This window comes from Myxine glutinosa, chromosome 11 (assembly GCF_964187855.1).
Source record: "Myxine glutinosa chromosome 11, kmMyxGlut1.1, whole genome shotgun sequence".
NCBI classification, from domain to species: domain Eukaryota; kingdom Metazoa; phylum Chordata; class Myxini; order Myxiniformes; family Myxinidae; genus Myxine; species Myxine glutinosa.
In genome coordinates this window covers 106,672,234-106,687,371 of record NC_136271.1, presented here as the reverse complement: position 1 = coordinate 106,687,371, position 15,138 = coordinate 106,672,234, and the positions used below count along the sequence as shown (strand labels likewise).

At 51.8% G+C, this 15,138-nt stretch overlaps 1 protein-coding gene across 2 annotated transcripts in view; it reads right to left on the bottom strand.

Annotated features, from left to right (window-relative positions):
* LOC137437027 (transient receptor potential cation channel subfamily V member 5-like) overlaps window positions 1–15,138 on the bottom strand; it is a 125,728-nt gene that overhangs the window by 57,208 nt on the left and 53,382 nt on the right. Inside the window, exons 6-8 of one of the 2 annotated variants that reach the window (XM_068131335.2) lie at window positions 13,125–13,297; window positions 8,776–8,922; window positions 4–216 (exon numbers count right to left, since the gene is read on the bottom strand). In XM_068131335.2, coding sequence (XP_067987436.2) covers window positions 4–216; window positions 8,776–8,922; window positions 13,125–13,297 — 533 coding nt within the window. The remainder of the gene's footprint in view (window positions 1–3; window positions 217–8,775; window positions 8,923–13,124; window positions 13,298–15,138) is intronic. The other variant, XM_068131336.2, reaches the window with a different exon arrangement.

The following is a 15,138-nucleotide window of genomic DNA, read 5'->3' as shown; positions in this document are numbered from 1 at the left end:
CACTGATAGGTCCTTTTCCACCATGATGATATCATCTCTTGGGTCGGTGATGTTGCCACCTCTTGCCTTTATTGGGCGGTAAATGCAGGAAAGGGTGAATGAGGTCATGTACCATAGGTACAGCATCATCCAGAAGCGGAGGTACTTCCTGCCAAAGCTTCTCCATTTGATCCAAAGAAGCTGCTTCACCGGTGAAGATTCCAAGATATGGCGAACCTGTAATCGGATTGCAATATGTCAGTGCATCCTGTGCAGATCTTATAACAGAGGAACAGTGACAAAAGCTATTACATTTATAGCTCTGCAAACTGAAGCACAATTAAATAACAGCATAGACTAATCCAAATCTTACTATAATTCACCAAATGTCCGTCTGTCTGTCTGTCTGTCTGTCTGTCTGTCGGAAGGCACTGTAAAAACTGCTGAACCGATCGCAAACATATTTTGGGTGGATAATCCTGGGATCTCCAGGAGTAAAATAGGCTATTTAGCTTTCCCAATTTCAGCTTTAGTCTCCAGCATTCTCAGGTTTGGACTTCCGCATAACATTCGCGTTCGCATAACGTTCATTGTTCTCATTGTGACGATGTTTTCCCGGGTGCCGCGCGATCGGTGCAGCCGTTTGTGCGGCACCCGGGAAAGCAACATGTCTCCATCGATCGCTAACAGATCGCTGTCTCCATCGATCTTGCCAAGGCCGTAACAGTTATCGGCTCAAAATCATTTTGACTGTTGATTTGGTACAGTTACACGTATGGGGAATTTGGTACACGTATCGGGAGTACATACGACATAGCGATCGTGAACACGGTTATCGATCACGATTCACGATCACGATCATCACGATCATAGTGTATCGATCACGATTTGAAACACGATGGAATAATATTTACCGATATGAACAGTGATGTGGATTTTATTGAAATTCTAAAGATACTGTTTAGATTTTGATGATTTGCGTGTGATGTGATTCAACGGATGTTTATATGAATCTTTTAAAATAAAATAAAACCCCGCAATTTCTGATATTTTGCCTTTTCATTTGGGCTTCCCAATTGAAGCCCCGCCCATAGGGCGGGTACCGTTGCTAGTATAGCGATGTTTACCGTGACGTCACGTACCCGATCACATGACCGCTCTTTGTTTTGGTTGGCAAAACACCAACCATGCTGGCCGTCTCTAAGTGGTGAGGTTTTACGATCATTGACGTGACACCATTTCAAGGACAATGCCTGTGAGCTGCTGTGTTGTTAATTGCACAAATAGATTTGAAAATAACTCGGGAATAAGTTTCTATAGAATTCCAGAGCCACTCTCCATGTACGGTCTCAAAACTATAAGTCTTTATTGTTGAAAGAAGAAGAAACGCACTATTTTGTCCTTCCAGGATGTGATCACGATAACGCGATCTCCCACGGTCATTTGAACCTCAAATAAAATTCCAATTGCAGATTTGTCAATAGATGAGGTATATTAACAAACGAATGAAACAGATTTGGTCAAATTCTGACTTTTTTTTTAACTAGATCGCATTTCACACAAACTTGTGAGAAACGAAAGAAGAAGAAGAATCGTTTGGCTTCTCAGATAAAATAAATAATTCTGTCTGCAATTTCAGGTTAATTTTCTTTTTAAAATGGCTTTTTCTACAATCAGTGCATGGATTGACATGTGTGGATGTGTGTGTGGGTGTGGGGTGGGGGGGATGTGTGTGTGTGTGCAGGGGGCAGGGGGGAGGGATGTGTGTGTGTGTGGGGGGTGGGGGGGTTGGTGTGTGCGTGTGTGTGTGTGTGTGTGTGTGTGTGTTAGGGTTGGGGGGGTGCTGGATGTGTGCGTGTGTTTGTGTGTGTGTGTGGGGGGGGGGAGGGGGAGGGAATGTGTGGGGGGGGGGGTCTGGGGATGTGTGTGTGTGTGTGTGTGTTTGTGTGTGTGTATGCATGTGGGGATGTGTTTGTGTGTGTGTGTGTGTGGATGTGTGTGTGGATGTGTGTGTGTATGTGTGTGTGGGGGGGGGGGGTGGATATGTGTGTATGTGGGGGGGGGGGTGTGCGTGTGGAGGAGGGGGGGGGGGTTGGATGTGTGTGTGTGAGTGTGTATGTATGTGTGGAGGGGTGTGTGTGTGTGTGTGTGTATGTGTGGAGGGGTGTGCGCGTTGGGAGAGGGGGAATGTGTGTGTGTGTGTGGATGTCTGTGTGTGTGTGTGAAGGCTACTCCATGCGGTAGTAGATTGCAGCCCAGCTTCATGTATAGCAATGTTTACCATGACGTCACGTACCCGATCACGTGACCGCGCTCTTTAATTTGGTTGGCAAAACACCAACCGTCCACCTGCCCGTCGCACCGTCCATGATTCTTTTCACAAGCAGACCAGGTGCAGTCGTTGACTTCCTTGTGAAAACTTCATGTGCAATACTCGCAGTAATGCGACCCCTCCTCTGCTCCGACCAGAGAGGACACACAGCCTGACTCCTGGTAACTTTCTCCAGTTGTGCAATCTGGTCACAGGTTATTGAGGTCAACCTGCAATATAGCTGGTCACACTCTGCCTGGAGATCAGACTGTGACCAAGAGGAATACTCCTCCCTGTACAGTGAGGTTAGGGGCTCAGGTAGATACATCTCGTCTTCCTCTTCAGTGGCGGAGTCTGTCTCTTCGGCGTCGAGTTTTGGAATGAGGCTAAAAAATGCTGCATTTGGACAGACAGCTTTAAGATCTTTTAGCATATCCAAATCAGGGAGTGTTTGTCTGGGCTGACATACAACAGTTCTGACTTCTTTCTGGCGGTTACGTTTGGCCAGCAAGATGGATTGTTTTGCCATCCTTTCAATGCAAATGGATCTGGAACAATATCCTCACCATTCCTATAACTCAACTTCGATTTGTACCGAGATTTTGCAACAGTGTCAAGTCTATTAAAATACTCCGAAACGATCACATGTGTGTCGAGCGACGCCATTGTGCAAAACGAAAACACTGCGCTTTTGCCAACCAGGCTGCTGCGCATGCGCGGATATGGTGGGTTTGTTTATAAACAGTGAACATCGCTATACATAAAATACTGATTCTACATTTACTTTTAAAACAAGCTTCTTTAAAAGGGCAGGAAATCTCCAAAAAATTGATATACACAGTATTAAAGCGCGGCGTTACGCGCGCTGCTTGTGAGCAAGGAGGAAGCGGACAAGCGGTAACATATAAACGTCTTTATTGTAAGAGCTCACTGTAACACTGTCCCGCTCCGGGCTGGGCGCCCGGTGTATATCATGAGGCCACGCCTACCCCTCGGGCGTGGCCACCGCCCACTTGGTGAGCGGAATGATGTCACCACGCCAGTGGGCTTTTGTGTCCGCCACACGTGCCCCCCCAGAATTCCCGCGCACCTGGAGGGCCAGTTTGCGGGGCAGACGAATGACCCGGCCGAAGCGCCCCCTGGCGATCGGCGGCGTCCGGGGTGCAGGGATGCCAGGTGGGATGCCCCTGGCTGCCCCTGGGATGGGTGCAGAACCGGGGGGCGGCGTGGCGGCGGGGCTGGGCGGTGCCGGGGGTCCGCCCGCAGGAGGGCGGCCCCGACGTGGGGGTCGGGCCACTGGCGGTGGATGGTCCACATCGAGGTGGGCCGGCTTGAGGCGGTCTACCGAAACGCGGTCAGGAGTACCGCCGATGTCCAGGGTGAAGTGCTTCGCCCCGGTCGCCAGCACGCGGAAAGGCCCGTCGTACGGGGGCCGCAGTGGTGTCCGATGGGCATCGTGGCGGACGAAGACGTACTCCGCCGTGCGAAGCTCCGGGGCGACGTGCGTCGGTGGGTGCCCGTGGCATGCCGTTGGCACCGGGGCGAACCTCTGGGCGGTCTCTTGCAGAGCGGAGCGCTGCTGTGCCACGGACCATGGTGCCGTGGAGTCGGGGAGGAACTCGCCCGGCACCCGCAGCGGTTGCCCGAAGACCAACTCCGCCGCGGATGCGCGCAGGTCCTCCTTGGGCGCCGTCCGGAGGCCCAGCAGGACCCAGGGGAGCCTGTCGACCCAGCCGCCGTCGCGGAGGGTGGCCCGGAGCGCGGCCTTCAATGAGCGGTGAAATCGCTCACACAGGCCGTTAGCCTGGGGGTGGTAGGCCGTGGTTCGGTGCAGCCGGACCCCGAGCCCCTGCGCAACCGCCCCCCAGAGCTCCGAGGTGAACTGGGGGCCGCGGTCGGATGAGATGTCTGAGGGGGCGCCGAACCGGGCGACCCAGGTGGCGATGAAAGCCTGCGCGACATCGGCCGCCGTTGTCGACGCCAAGGGCACGGCCTCCGGCCACCGGGTGGTGCGGTCCACCATGGTGAGGACGTAGGAGAAACCCCGCGAGGGGGGCAGAGGTCCCACCAGGTCCACGTGGACGTGGTCAAACCGGCGTTCCGGCACCGTGAACGGGGCCAACGGGGCCTGGGTGTGCCGGTGCACCTTGGCACGCTGGCACGCGAGGCACGTCCTGGCCCAGCCGCGGACGGCCTTCCGAAGGCCATGCCAGACGAACTTGTCGGCGATCAGCCTTTGGGAGGCCCTCGCGCCCAGGTGGGACAGGCCGTGGATGGCGTCAAACACCTGGCGCTGCCAGCCCGCGGGCACGATGGGGCGAGGACGCCCGAGGGAGACGTCGCACAAGAGGGCCGCGCCCGCGCCGTCGAACGGCACCTCGGTGACGCGGAGGCCCGTGACGGCGGTCCGCAAGGCCTGGACGTCAGGGTCAGCGGCCTGGTCCGCTGCCATCCAGGCATAGTCGATGCCGAGGTGGACTGCGTGGGCGACGGCCCGGGAAAGGCAATCCGCCACCGGGTTGTCCTTCCCCGCGACGTGCTGGATGTCCGTCGTGTACTCGGACACGGCCGAGAGGTGACGCTGCTGCCGGGCCGACCACGGCTCGGTGACCTTGCCCATCGCGAAGATCAGCGGCTTGTGGTCGACGAAGGCAGTGAACGCACGGCCCTCGAGCAGATGGTGGAAGTGCCTGACCGCCAAGTGAAGTCCGAGCAACTCGCAGTCAAAGGTACTGTAACGGCGTTCGGGCGGGCGAAGCTGCCGGCTAAAGAACGCCAGCGGTTGCCAAGCTCCACGCACCCATTGCTCGTGCACCACGCCCACCGCGTAGTCCGAGGCATCGGTGGTGAGGGCGATCGGTGCATCGGGCGCCGGGTGCGCGAGCATGGTGGCGTTAGCCAAGGCGAGCTTCGCGCCCGTGAACGCCGTGTCCATCTGCTCGGTCCAGGTAACGTCGCCTTTGCCCGGCTTACCTCGGAGAGCTTCGTGCAGGGGGCGCAGGAGTTGGGCGATACGGGGCAGGAACCGATGGTAAAAGTTCACCATGCCCAGGAACTCCTGCAGCCCTCTGATCGTGCGGGGGCGCGGAAACCCCTTCACCGCCTCCACCTTAGCCGGCAGGGGGACGGCTCCGTGCCTGGTGACACGGTGCCCCAGAAAATCGATTGTGGCGGCGCCGAACCGGCACTTTGCGGGGTTCACAATCAGGCCATGCTGGCCCAGGCGTTCGAAGAGCGTGCGGAGGTGGCGTAGGTGCTCTTCGCGGGACGCGCTGGCGACGAGGATATCGTCCAGGTAGACGTAGACAAAATCCAAGTCGCGCAGGATGCTGTCCATCAGTCGCTGGAACGCCTGAGCCGCATTCTTCAGACCGAAGGGCATGCGCAGGAACTCGAAGAGTCCGAATGGCGTGATGACCGCCGTCTTCGGGACGTCCTCCGGCCTGACGGGGACCTGATGGTAGCCGCGTATGAGGTCCACCTTCGAGAAGAAGGACCTGTCCGCCAAACGGGCGGAAAAGTCCTGAATGTGGGGGACGGGGTAGCGGTCGGGAGTCGTGGCGTCATTGAGACGGCGATAGTCCCCGCACGGTCGCCATCCCCCGCCGGGCTTCGGCACGATGCGCTGCGGCGACGCCCAAGCGCTCTCTGAGCGTCGAACGATGCCGAGTCGCTCCAGGGTAGCGAACCCCGCTTTTGCCACCGCCAGCTTCGTCGGCTCGAGGCGGCGTGCCCGGGCATAGACCGGTGGCCCGACGGTGGGGATGTGATGGGCCACCCCGTGCTTGACGGCCCCCACCGAGAAGGTGGGCCGCGTGAGGGCCGGGAAGCCGGCGAGGAGGCGGGTGAATGCGTCCGCTGCCGGAAGCGTACAGACCAACGTGGCCGGAACCGAACCGTTCGGCAAGCCGCTTGGCAAGCCGCTCGTTGAGCTGGGCAACGCACAAGCGAGCGAGCTGAACGTCTCGGCCTGGACAAGACGTCTGCGCTTGACGTCGACCAGGAGCCCATTAGCGCACAGGAAGTCCGCGCCAAGCAGTGCCATGGGCACGTCGGCGGTGACGAACGTCCATCGGAAAACCTGCCCTCCAAACCGCAGAGAGAGGCAGCGTTTTCCGTACGTACGGATGGGCGTCCCGTTGGTCGCGAACGCGTTGGTTATGAACAGCAGGCTGCTCGAACGGCCCCCACCCGCGGCGTGCTTGTCTGACGTGCCGGCGGGAATGACACTCACCTGCGCTCCCGTGTCGCACAGGTAACGGCGCCCGGAGAAGGTGTCCGTTATGAACAGCAGGCTGCTCGAACGGCCGGCGGGAATGACACTCACCTGCGCTCCCGTGTCGCACAGGTAACGGCGCCCGGAGAAGGTGTCCGTTATGAACAGCAGGCTGCTCGAACGGCCGGCGCTCATCGCCACTATTGAGCGCCGGCCCGGGCGTTTCCCGCCCCGTTGAAGGAGCACGGCGGATGACACCGCCGAGCTTCGTGGCCGAACTTGGCGTGGAACCAGCACCAGGTGGTGGAGCTGGAGGAGCGCGGCTGGCTCCGCCAGGCCGGTGGAGTTGGCGGGTTTCCCCGGTGTGGCGGTTTTCGCTGCGGCGGTGGGCGGGGCGTGGCGGCGTTCACGAGGTGCGTATCAGCATGCTGCGTATGCTGTAGAAGCTGATGCTGTGGAACATGCTGCTGAACATCAGCCTCGAGGGCCGTGACGGCCACGCCGACGCTCGCCCGCGTGTCCGAAGCGGCGAAGTACCTGTCCGCCTCGGCTGCCAATGCCCGGGGTTCCGTTAGCTCGGTCCCGGCCAACGCGAGGCGAACCTGCGCTGGAAGTTGGCGCCGGAAAAGCGCCCGGAATAGCGAACCGGGGGCTTCGTCGCCCAACAGTGACAGCATATGGTCCATTCGGACCGACGGGCGCGTCTCACCGAGCTCGGGGAGATCCAGGAGGCGGTCGGCCCGTGCGTCGTCCGTGAGGCCGAACGTGGCTAGGAGTAGCCGCTTGAGTGCCTCGTACTTGTGGCCGGCCGGTGGGTGGCGAAGGACGGACACAACTCGAGCGGCCGTGCCGGGCCCGAGGGAGGCGACGACGTGGCAATAGCGCGTGTCATCGCCGGTGAGGCGCCGAAGCTGAAATTGGGCTTCGGCCTGAACGAACCAGACTTCGGCCTGAGCCTCCCAAAATTCCGGAAGTTTGACGAAGTCGGCCATGGCGATGGCGTCGCGTGTGGAAGGATCGCTCCGGCAGATCCAACGTCGAGGGTCACCAGTAAAGCGCGGCGTTACGCGCGCTGCTTGTGAGCAAGGAGGAAGCGGACAAGTGGTAACATATAAACGTCTTTATTGTAAGAGCTCACTGTAACACTGTCCCGCTCCGGGCTGGGCGCCCGGTGTATATCATGAGGCCACGCCTACCCCTCGGGCGTGGCCACCGCCCACTTGGTGCGCGGAATGATGTCACCACGCCAGTGGGCTTTTGTGTCCGCCACAGTATTTCCATTCAAAGCACCTGTTATCAAAAGGGTGCTTCACTGCCCTGGATCATCAGTTTGCACCATCAGGATCAAGGCGTTGTCATCGTTTCAGCCGTTGAACCAAAATGTGTGTGTATAAAAATTAAAAAAATCTAACAAAGCTAGAACGGTACGGTACGGTACGGTAATCCCTGTGTCGTTTTTCCATCGCACAACAGAACCGTGAAAATAGGCGGAGTTATCTGAAGTGACGAAAAAAAAACGCGGGCGTTGTGGTGACGTCATTTCTCATGCGACACTAAACTGCAAACAGCTCCTCAACTCTGGAGGAACTTGAAGCTGTGTTTTACTTCTTCGTCGGGTTTTGGTTTTATCTGAACATGAGTTTTCTTAGCGAAATGCAAAAAGAGAGAGGAAGTGTTTGAGAAGGAAGTGTTTTAGAAGAAGCTGAAAGACGCCAGAAAGAGGTGACAGCTAAAAAGAGAAAGAAAGTTTTGCAGACAATTATGAAGACCGACAACGAAGATTTGGGCCTTGTTCGTCGGCGCAAACAAAGGATGAACATAGCGTGACCGTTCTGTGACGATTGCGATTGACCATTCAACGATCTGCAGGATTGCTGGCTCCACTCATAGGATTCGGCTCGCTTGGTACCTATCCATAGCAGGAACCAAATTTAGGACGGGTACTTATGTACGGTACGGTTCGCTTGGCAATGGAAAAACGAAAAAACTGATTTTGGTTACAGTATGGTACGGTACGGCACCATGGTGGAAAAGCTCCATAAGTGTCCAGGCTGATGCGTATCTAAGGGTCCAGGCTGATTGTGTCCCTGACAAAAATGTCATGATTGTGTCCCTTTAAGATGCAATCACTAAAAAGGTGTGCTTCTTAACCAAGGGTCAAATTTGTTGAAGATACCTGTGTGTTAAGATCACAAATAAGAACCAGGTAAAACAGCTGAATAATTAGTTCCTATTTCCGAAGTAAACAGAAATCTCCATTGGCTCTCACCTTCCGCTTGTTATTGACAATGATGATATCCAGCACCGAGTTGTTGTCTACCCATGAGTCGATCTCCGTGAGGTCGTAAAATATGGTCATGATGTGACCCGTGCTCCACTGTATATGTCTGCGGCGATTCACCAAGTTTTGAAAGATCTGTGAGACCAAACAAATATACTGTTATGTTTTTGGGGTGTGGATGAAATACCTTCATGAAGTTCAGAATGTGTAGATTAGCATGCTCCGAGGTTCGCGAAGAAGAATAACCCACCTCGATGTAAATTAAGTTAGGCCGACTGTCTGGATAAGTGCATTTATGTGTCTCCGCACGGAGGAGTGGAGTTGTGTTATTTAGCTAGGGCTTATGGTCAATAATTCCCCTGTGTGTAAAGGCCTCTTGTAATTTTGCCTTTCGTTTTTATATTCATCAAAAAAACATGCCACGCATGCTCCATTCACCCACAACAACAGTAGGGCTAGCAAAAACCCCACAGCTGCTCGATAGGACTAAACCCCACCCCTCCTACAACCGACGTCAAGCGAACCTTCTCAATGAAGGACTAGGCTCCGCCTCGATGGCATGTGTAAAAGGAAACCACGCCCGAGCTTTGTAAGTGGTTGAGGAACGATGGGGTAATTGAATCGCGCTTGGCGATTGGTTAAGTGTCGTCAGGCAGCACGGGTTGAAAAGGATAAGGAGGAAGAGTCCACCTGAATCGCTCTCTTTTTGGTCTGATTCTGGTCAGGGCGGTCTCTCTTGCCTGATCGCTTGCTCTTCATCTCTTCTTGCCTGGTGCGAGGATGCGATCGTGTTACGCTTCGTGCGGGGTGTGCCAAAGAGACGGTCGGAGCTCGGTGCTGCCGAATGAGAAGGACCAAGAGAGGAGCTCATGCCTGTTTGCCTCACACCGGTGGCTGGGTGTGGACGCGACTTCGCGCCAACACGTGTTTTCCCACGCAGGGACGCGGGACCTGTGAACCACACCAAACCCTCGTTGAGACCGGAGCTAAGTGGCTGCACGACACTGAACATTTATTTTCATTTATTTTTCCCTTGTTCGTGTCTTTGAGTCCGTATGGAGGGACCCTCATTTCGAACTTTTAGTTTACCTCACTTTCCCTGTTACTTTGCATTATTTAAATAAACCCCGTATTGGTTGCATTTCTTTGTCGTGCCTGTCTTGTTCGTTTGTGGGGCGAGGAATAAAGGGCTAGGAACAAACCCCCCGACATGGCCGCCCGTTCAGGTAAGGCCTCGGGTCCTTCCCCGTGCTTGCCAAAGAGGTAATCCCGCCTGGTTTGGCTTATACGCCTCGGAGTAAAGCTCGTTTTGGCCATCCGTCAACCTGAGGTGTTCACGACAGGGTGGACACGACAATAAGCACCATGTCATTTCAATGTTCTTATTATTTATTTTGTGCAGCAAAAGGCTGCGGGGTACCATCACAGTGGCGGATCCAGGGGGGGGGGTGCAAGGGGTGCGCACCCCCCCCCCGTCGATCAGGGAGGAGGGTGCAGGGGGTGCATGCCCCCCCCCCCTCTTCAACGCAACGGCATGGATGTGCTGGAGGCATACTCGATGATTGACGACAAGAAGGACGCGCTCACTCAACTACGTTCAAATGCTGAAACTGAATTCTCTCTTTGGTTCGATCACGCTCAGGTCATGATAGAATCTGTAGGAGGTGACGTCACAATGCCGAGAGTTGTAAAATGACAAATCCATCGTCCAAACACTGCCGCCAATACTCCCTTGCTCTTCTACCTCAGAAACATGTCCATTCCATTTCTCGACCACCTCAGCCGGATACCGATTCCGCGCTGAAAATCGGGAAGGTAGTGATCTGTTTCTGCTGATGCCATCTGCGATAATCGCCGATACCTGCGACATTCCAGCCCTACATCAGAAGCAATTGCGTTGGAAAAACGACATGGAACATCCGGCAGGACTGACTTTGTGAAGATGGGGGTACAGCATCCTGGATGTGGAGGACCTCTAAGTCACTCCTGCGAGATCAATCGGTTGTCTCCGTGCCACGGGCTTGTTCGAGAGATCTGTCCGGGTCTATACACCACCACCAACAACAACAACAACATCAACAACACGATGCTCAATTATCCATGATCGGATCAATGAGATGTGAGATAAACATTATGTATCAATGATGTGAAAAATAAATCTGTGTATTACGTGTACTGTATTGTATTGCAGTGTGATTGCTGTATACGAGGTGATCTCCATGTCTTCCTTAGCCTTTGGATGACACAGCACATTCAACTTGGGATATTACAAACTTCTGCCTCACCCGTGCTTTCTGATTTGCACTTAGATTACATTTTCGCTCTCCTCATCACTCCCATGACATCTTGCTTCAAGGTAGTCTATCAATAGCCGGTCCTGAACAGTCGCTTGACAATGACCTTATCAGTAAGACCACCACTGGGATTATTACACTATTCTTACACAATGGATACGAACACAAGGCACAACCTTTGGAATTCTCCTTTCACTGCAATCAGTGGAGTGAGTCAATTTAAAATTTCATCCCAATCAAATCTGAAGACATTTTTACATTAGGGCATTGGGTTTGCCAAAATCTAAAGGGCAAACTAATCCCGGGACGGCCCAGGGGCTGCGATAGGGTTTTCACCCGCAATTTCACCTCTGCATCGTTTGTCCAGAGCTAAGCATGCGCTCGCCCCAGGGTTGACCACACAAGATTTACACTTGAAGGATTCAAACCGGGGCGAGACCAATCTCGGGGGTGGCCCACGGGGCGAAAACAGCGAGTGTAAAACCGAATTTCTGCTTTAATGCAGCTTCGATTACATTGAGATGCTTCCGTTATATTTTTAGCAATAAGAAAGACGTTTCTGCTGCGTAGTGGGGTGCAGGTCAGTAGTCGTAGTCGTAGTGGGGTCAGGGTGTAAATTAAGGGTGTGAGTACTTTAAATAAAAACAAGTACAAAAAGTTTTAATTAAAACAAAAGCCGCGTCGATGTTACACAACACAATGCCTAGATGCAGCTGTGCCTATAACGTCGATGTTATAAGCACAGGACATTCCTATTGATTCGATTACTTGATGTTATTTTTGTGCAAAGTGAAAATATATCTCGGCAATTTCCCGTGTGTGGCGACGAATTTTTAATATATCTCGGCATTTTCCCGTCTGTTATTTCAGGCGGTGTATGACTGACCATGCCGCGATTTAAAAAAAATATATCTCGGCAATTTCCCGTGTGTGGCGACACGTGAACGAAGCTATGCTCCTCTCTCCACATTATTGTGACGACGTATAAATGAAATATTTCATCGTGACGATTGTCATCAAATGGACGAATTTTTAATATATCTCGGCATTTTCCCGTCTGTTATTTCAGGCGGTGTATGACTGACCATGCCGTGATTGTAAAAAAATATATATATCTCGGCAATTTCCCGTATGTGGCGACACGTGAACGAAGCTATGCTCCTCTCTCCACATTATTGTGACGACGTATAAATTAAATATTTCATCGTGACGATTGTCATCAAATGGACGAATTTTTTTTATATCTCGGCATTTTCCCGTCTGTTATTTCAGGCGGTGTATGACTGACCATGCCGTGATTGTAAAAAAATATATATATCTCGGCAATTTCCCGTATGTGGCGACACGTGAACGAAGCTATGCTCCTCTCTCCACATTATTGTGACGACGTATAAATTAAATATTTCATCGTGACGATTGTCATCAAATGGACGAATTTTTAATATATCTCGGCATTTTCCCGTCTGTTATTTCAGGCGGTGTATGACTAAGCATGCCACGATTTAAACAAAATATATATATCTCGGCATTTTCCCGTCTCTTATTTCGAGCGGTGTATGACTGACCATGCCGCGATTTAAAAAAATATATATCTCAATGGACTTGAAGTTACAGGCCTTTGAGAATTCATTTCGTTCTATAAAGGGCAACTTTCATCGGATTTTCTTCCCGTTTTTTTTCAACCGAGTCTAAAACTATGTTAGCGACTGTGAAAAATGAAATGATATATCGAATTTGATTTGAAAGAAAACTGTGTGAGAGAGGAAGACACCACGGGCCTACAAAACAGGCCTCAAAGCTATGCGAGTTAATAAAATGGTGGATATTTGTTTATATGAAGCCTCTCCCAAAATGGGTGGAGCTATGGTTCCCAGAATGGGTGGAGCTTTGAGGTTTTGTCCTCTCTGCAAGAACAACAACAAGAAGAAGAAGCAGTGGTAACAACAACAACAGCAGAGGGCACTCTATGAGCAGCGTCTGCGACGCGGCTAAAAATGGTATGGAGTGCACCCTCCTATTCCATCATAGAAATAAACTTCTCACCGCCATGTTGCCTTCTTTTGCAGCGAGTTTAAATGGAGTGAAACCTTCTTGGTTTGTGATGGTCTCCAGGGTTGCGCCACTATCTTCTGTTGCATGCGACATAATTAGGTTGTACACTTCACAGATGTGCAGCACCTCGCTGTGCAGTGCCAAAATGTGCAGCACCGTATTACCTGCAACACATTATATTGGGATAGCAATCATTCTTCAAGGAATATGCTCAAACAAATATTGGCCTTACTCATGAAAATCATTATTTACCCCACGATCATAGCGCAAATCGGGGTTGAGCAATTGGTTCACCCTGTCTGTCCGTCAGTCCATTTCTATGATCGAGGAATTGCTTAATTTCAATTTAATTGTTATATTTTGAACACTGATGAACATGAATCGGAACACGAACCTGCAGTTTAGAAGTAATTTGGCTCTGAATTTGCCAAATTGTTGGGAATCGCCTTGTTTACAAAAATCGCCTTGTTTGCAACTTCTGAAAACCTTCAGTTTAGCAGTGCTTGGGCAAAACTTTATGCCGTCTCGACCAATCAAATTTACCACTAGCTCTCAGGTTGGAGTAACAGCGAGATTAAGACAAAAATTGCGGCCCATGCTCAGAAATATAGATCGCAATATCTATATCAGAAATATAGAAAGAATCCTTTGTCTATCAAGTTTGTCTGTCATATTTTGATAAAGGTGGACAGACTCCCACACACCTGTGCCGCCATGTTCATTTACCATTCTACACCTGTGCTGCCATGTTCATATACGATTTTCTGCACCTGTGCCACAATGTTATTTAACACACAATATTTGTGCAGACAGGTTAATTTTTGTATGATAGAAAGACGTTATCATTTGATTTGATTTACATTTTTGGTCATGGTGTCATGGCAACAGATATAATTTGGCATTACTTTAGAAATACAATTTTTTTTAAATTAGAATATTGTTAATTGCCACATGTAATTATTCCTTTCATCAACTCCTCATCTGCAATACTTATTTGGGGTAATACAGTGATTATACACCCTCCACGCACATATTGGGGTAATACAGTGATTATACACCCTCCACCCACATATTGGGGGTAATACAGTGATTATACACCCTCCACCCACAGATTGGGGCAATACAGTGATTATACACCCTCCACGCACATATTGGGGTAATACAGAGATTATACACCCTCCACGCACATATTGGGGTAATAAAGTGATTAATACACCCTCCCCCCACATATTGGGGTAATACAGTGATTATACACCCTCCACCCACATATTGGGGGTAATACAGTGATTATACACCCTCCACCCACATATTGGGGTAATACAGTGATTATACACCCTCCACCCACATATTGGGGTAATACAGTGATTATACACCCTCCACCCACACTCCCCCCTCCCCCCCACTCTCCATCCTTTCCCACACAAATAAATATTGTTGCGGATCTCAGAACGTCGGCCTTCCCCTTACCAAGGGGGGATGAATCCCCTTGTCTTTTTACTAGCCGACGCGATCCGGGGCTATCACGTTCCTTCTGGTCGGTGTTAAATAGGGTTGTAAGCCGAATTAGTCTTATTACCTAAGTACTAACACCGGCCGTGAAGCAAGGAAATATACCACCCGAACCACGGTTTCAGCGGACACGCCGAGCGATAGCGAGCCACGATCGGGCCGTTAACAGGTACTAACCCCGATTGGAGCGGTTCCTAGTCGTGCCACGCTTACCCAATGGAGAAATCACTAAGACGGTCGAATTAAGAGGAAACAGGAAGAACAAGTAATTTAATACACACTTTGTACAAAGAAGAGGAAGAAGAAGCAGAAATGTACAGTGAAGAAGAAGAAGCAGATACACAGGGCAGCCTTATAACAGTCTTATACTTATCCCTGGACACGGGCCCGTTCACACTCAGTCACACTCTCAGACTCACTCACACGGGGTTTGTAGATGGTCAGGCGATGGTCCCAAGGATCTCGTTCACAGCTCGCTCCAGTCCCCGACTCGTAC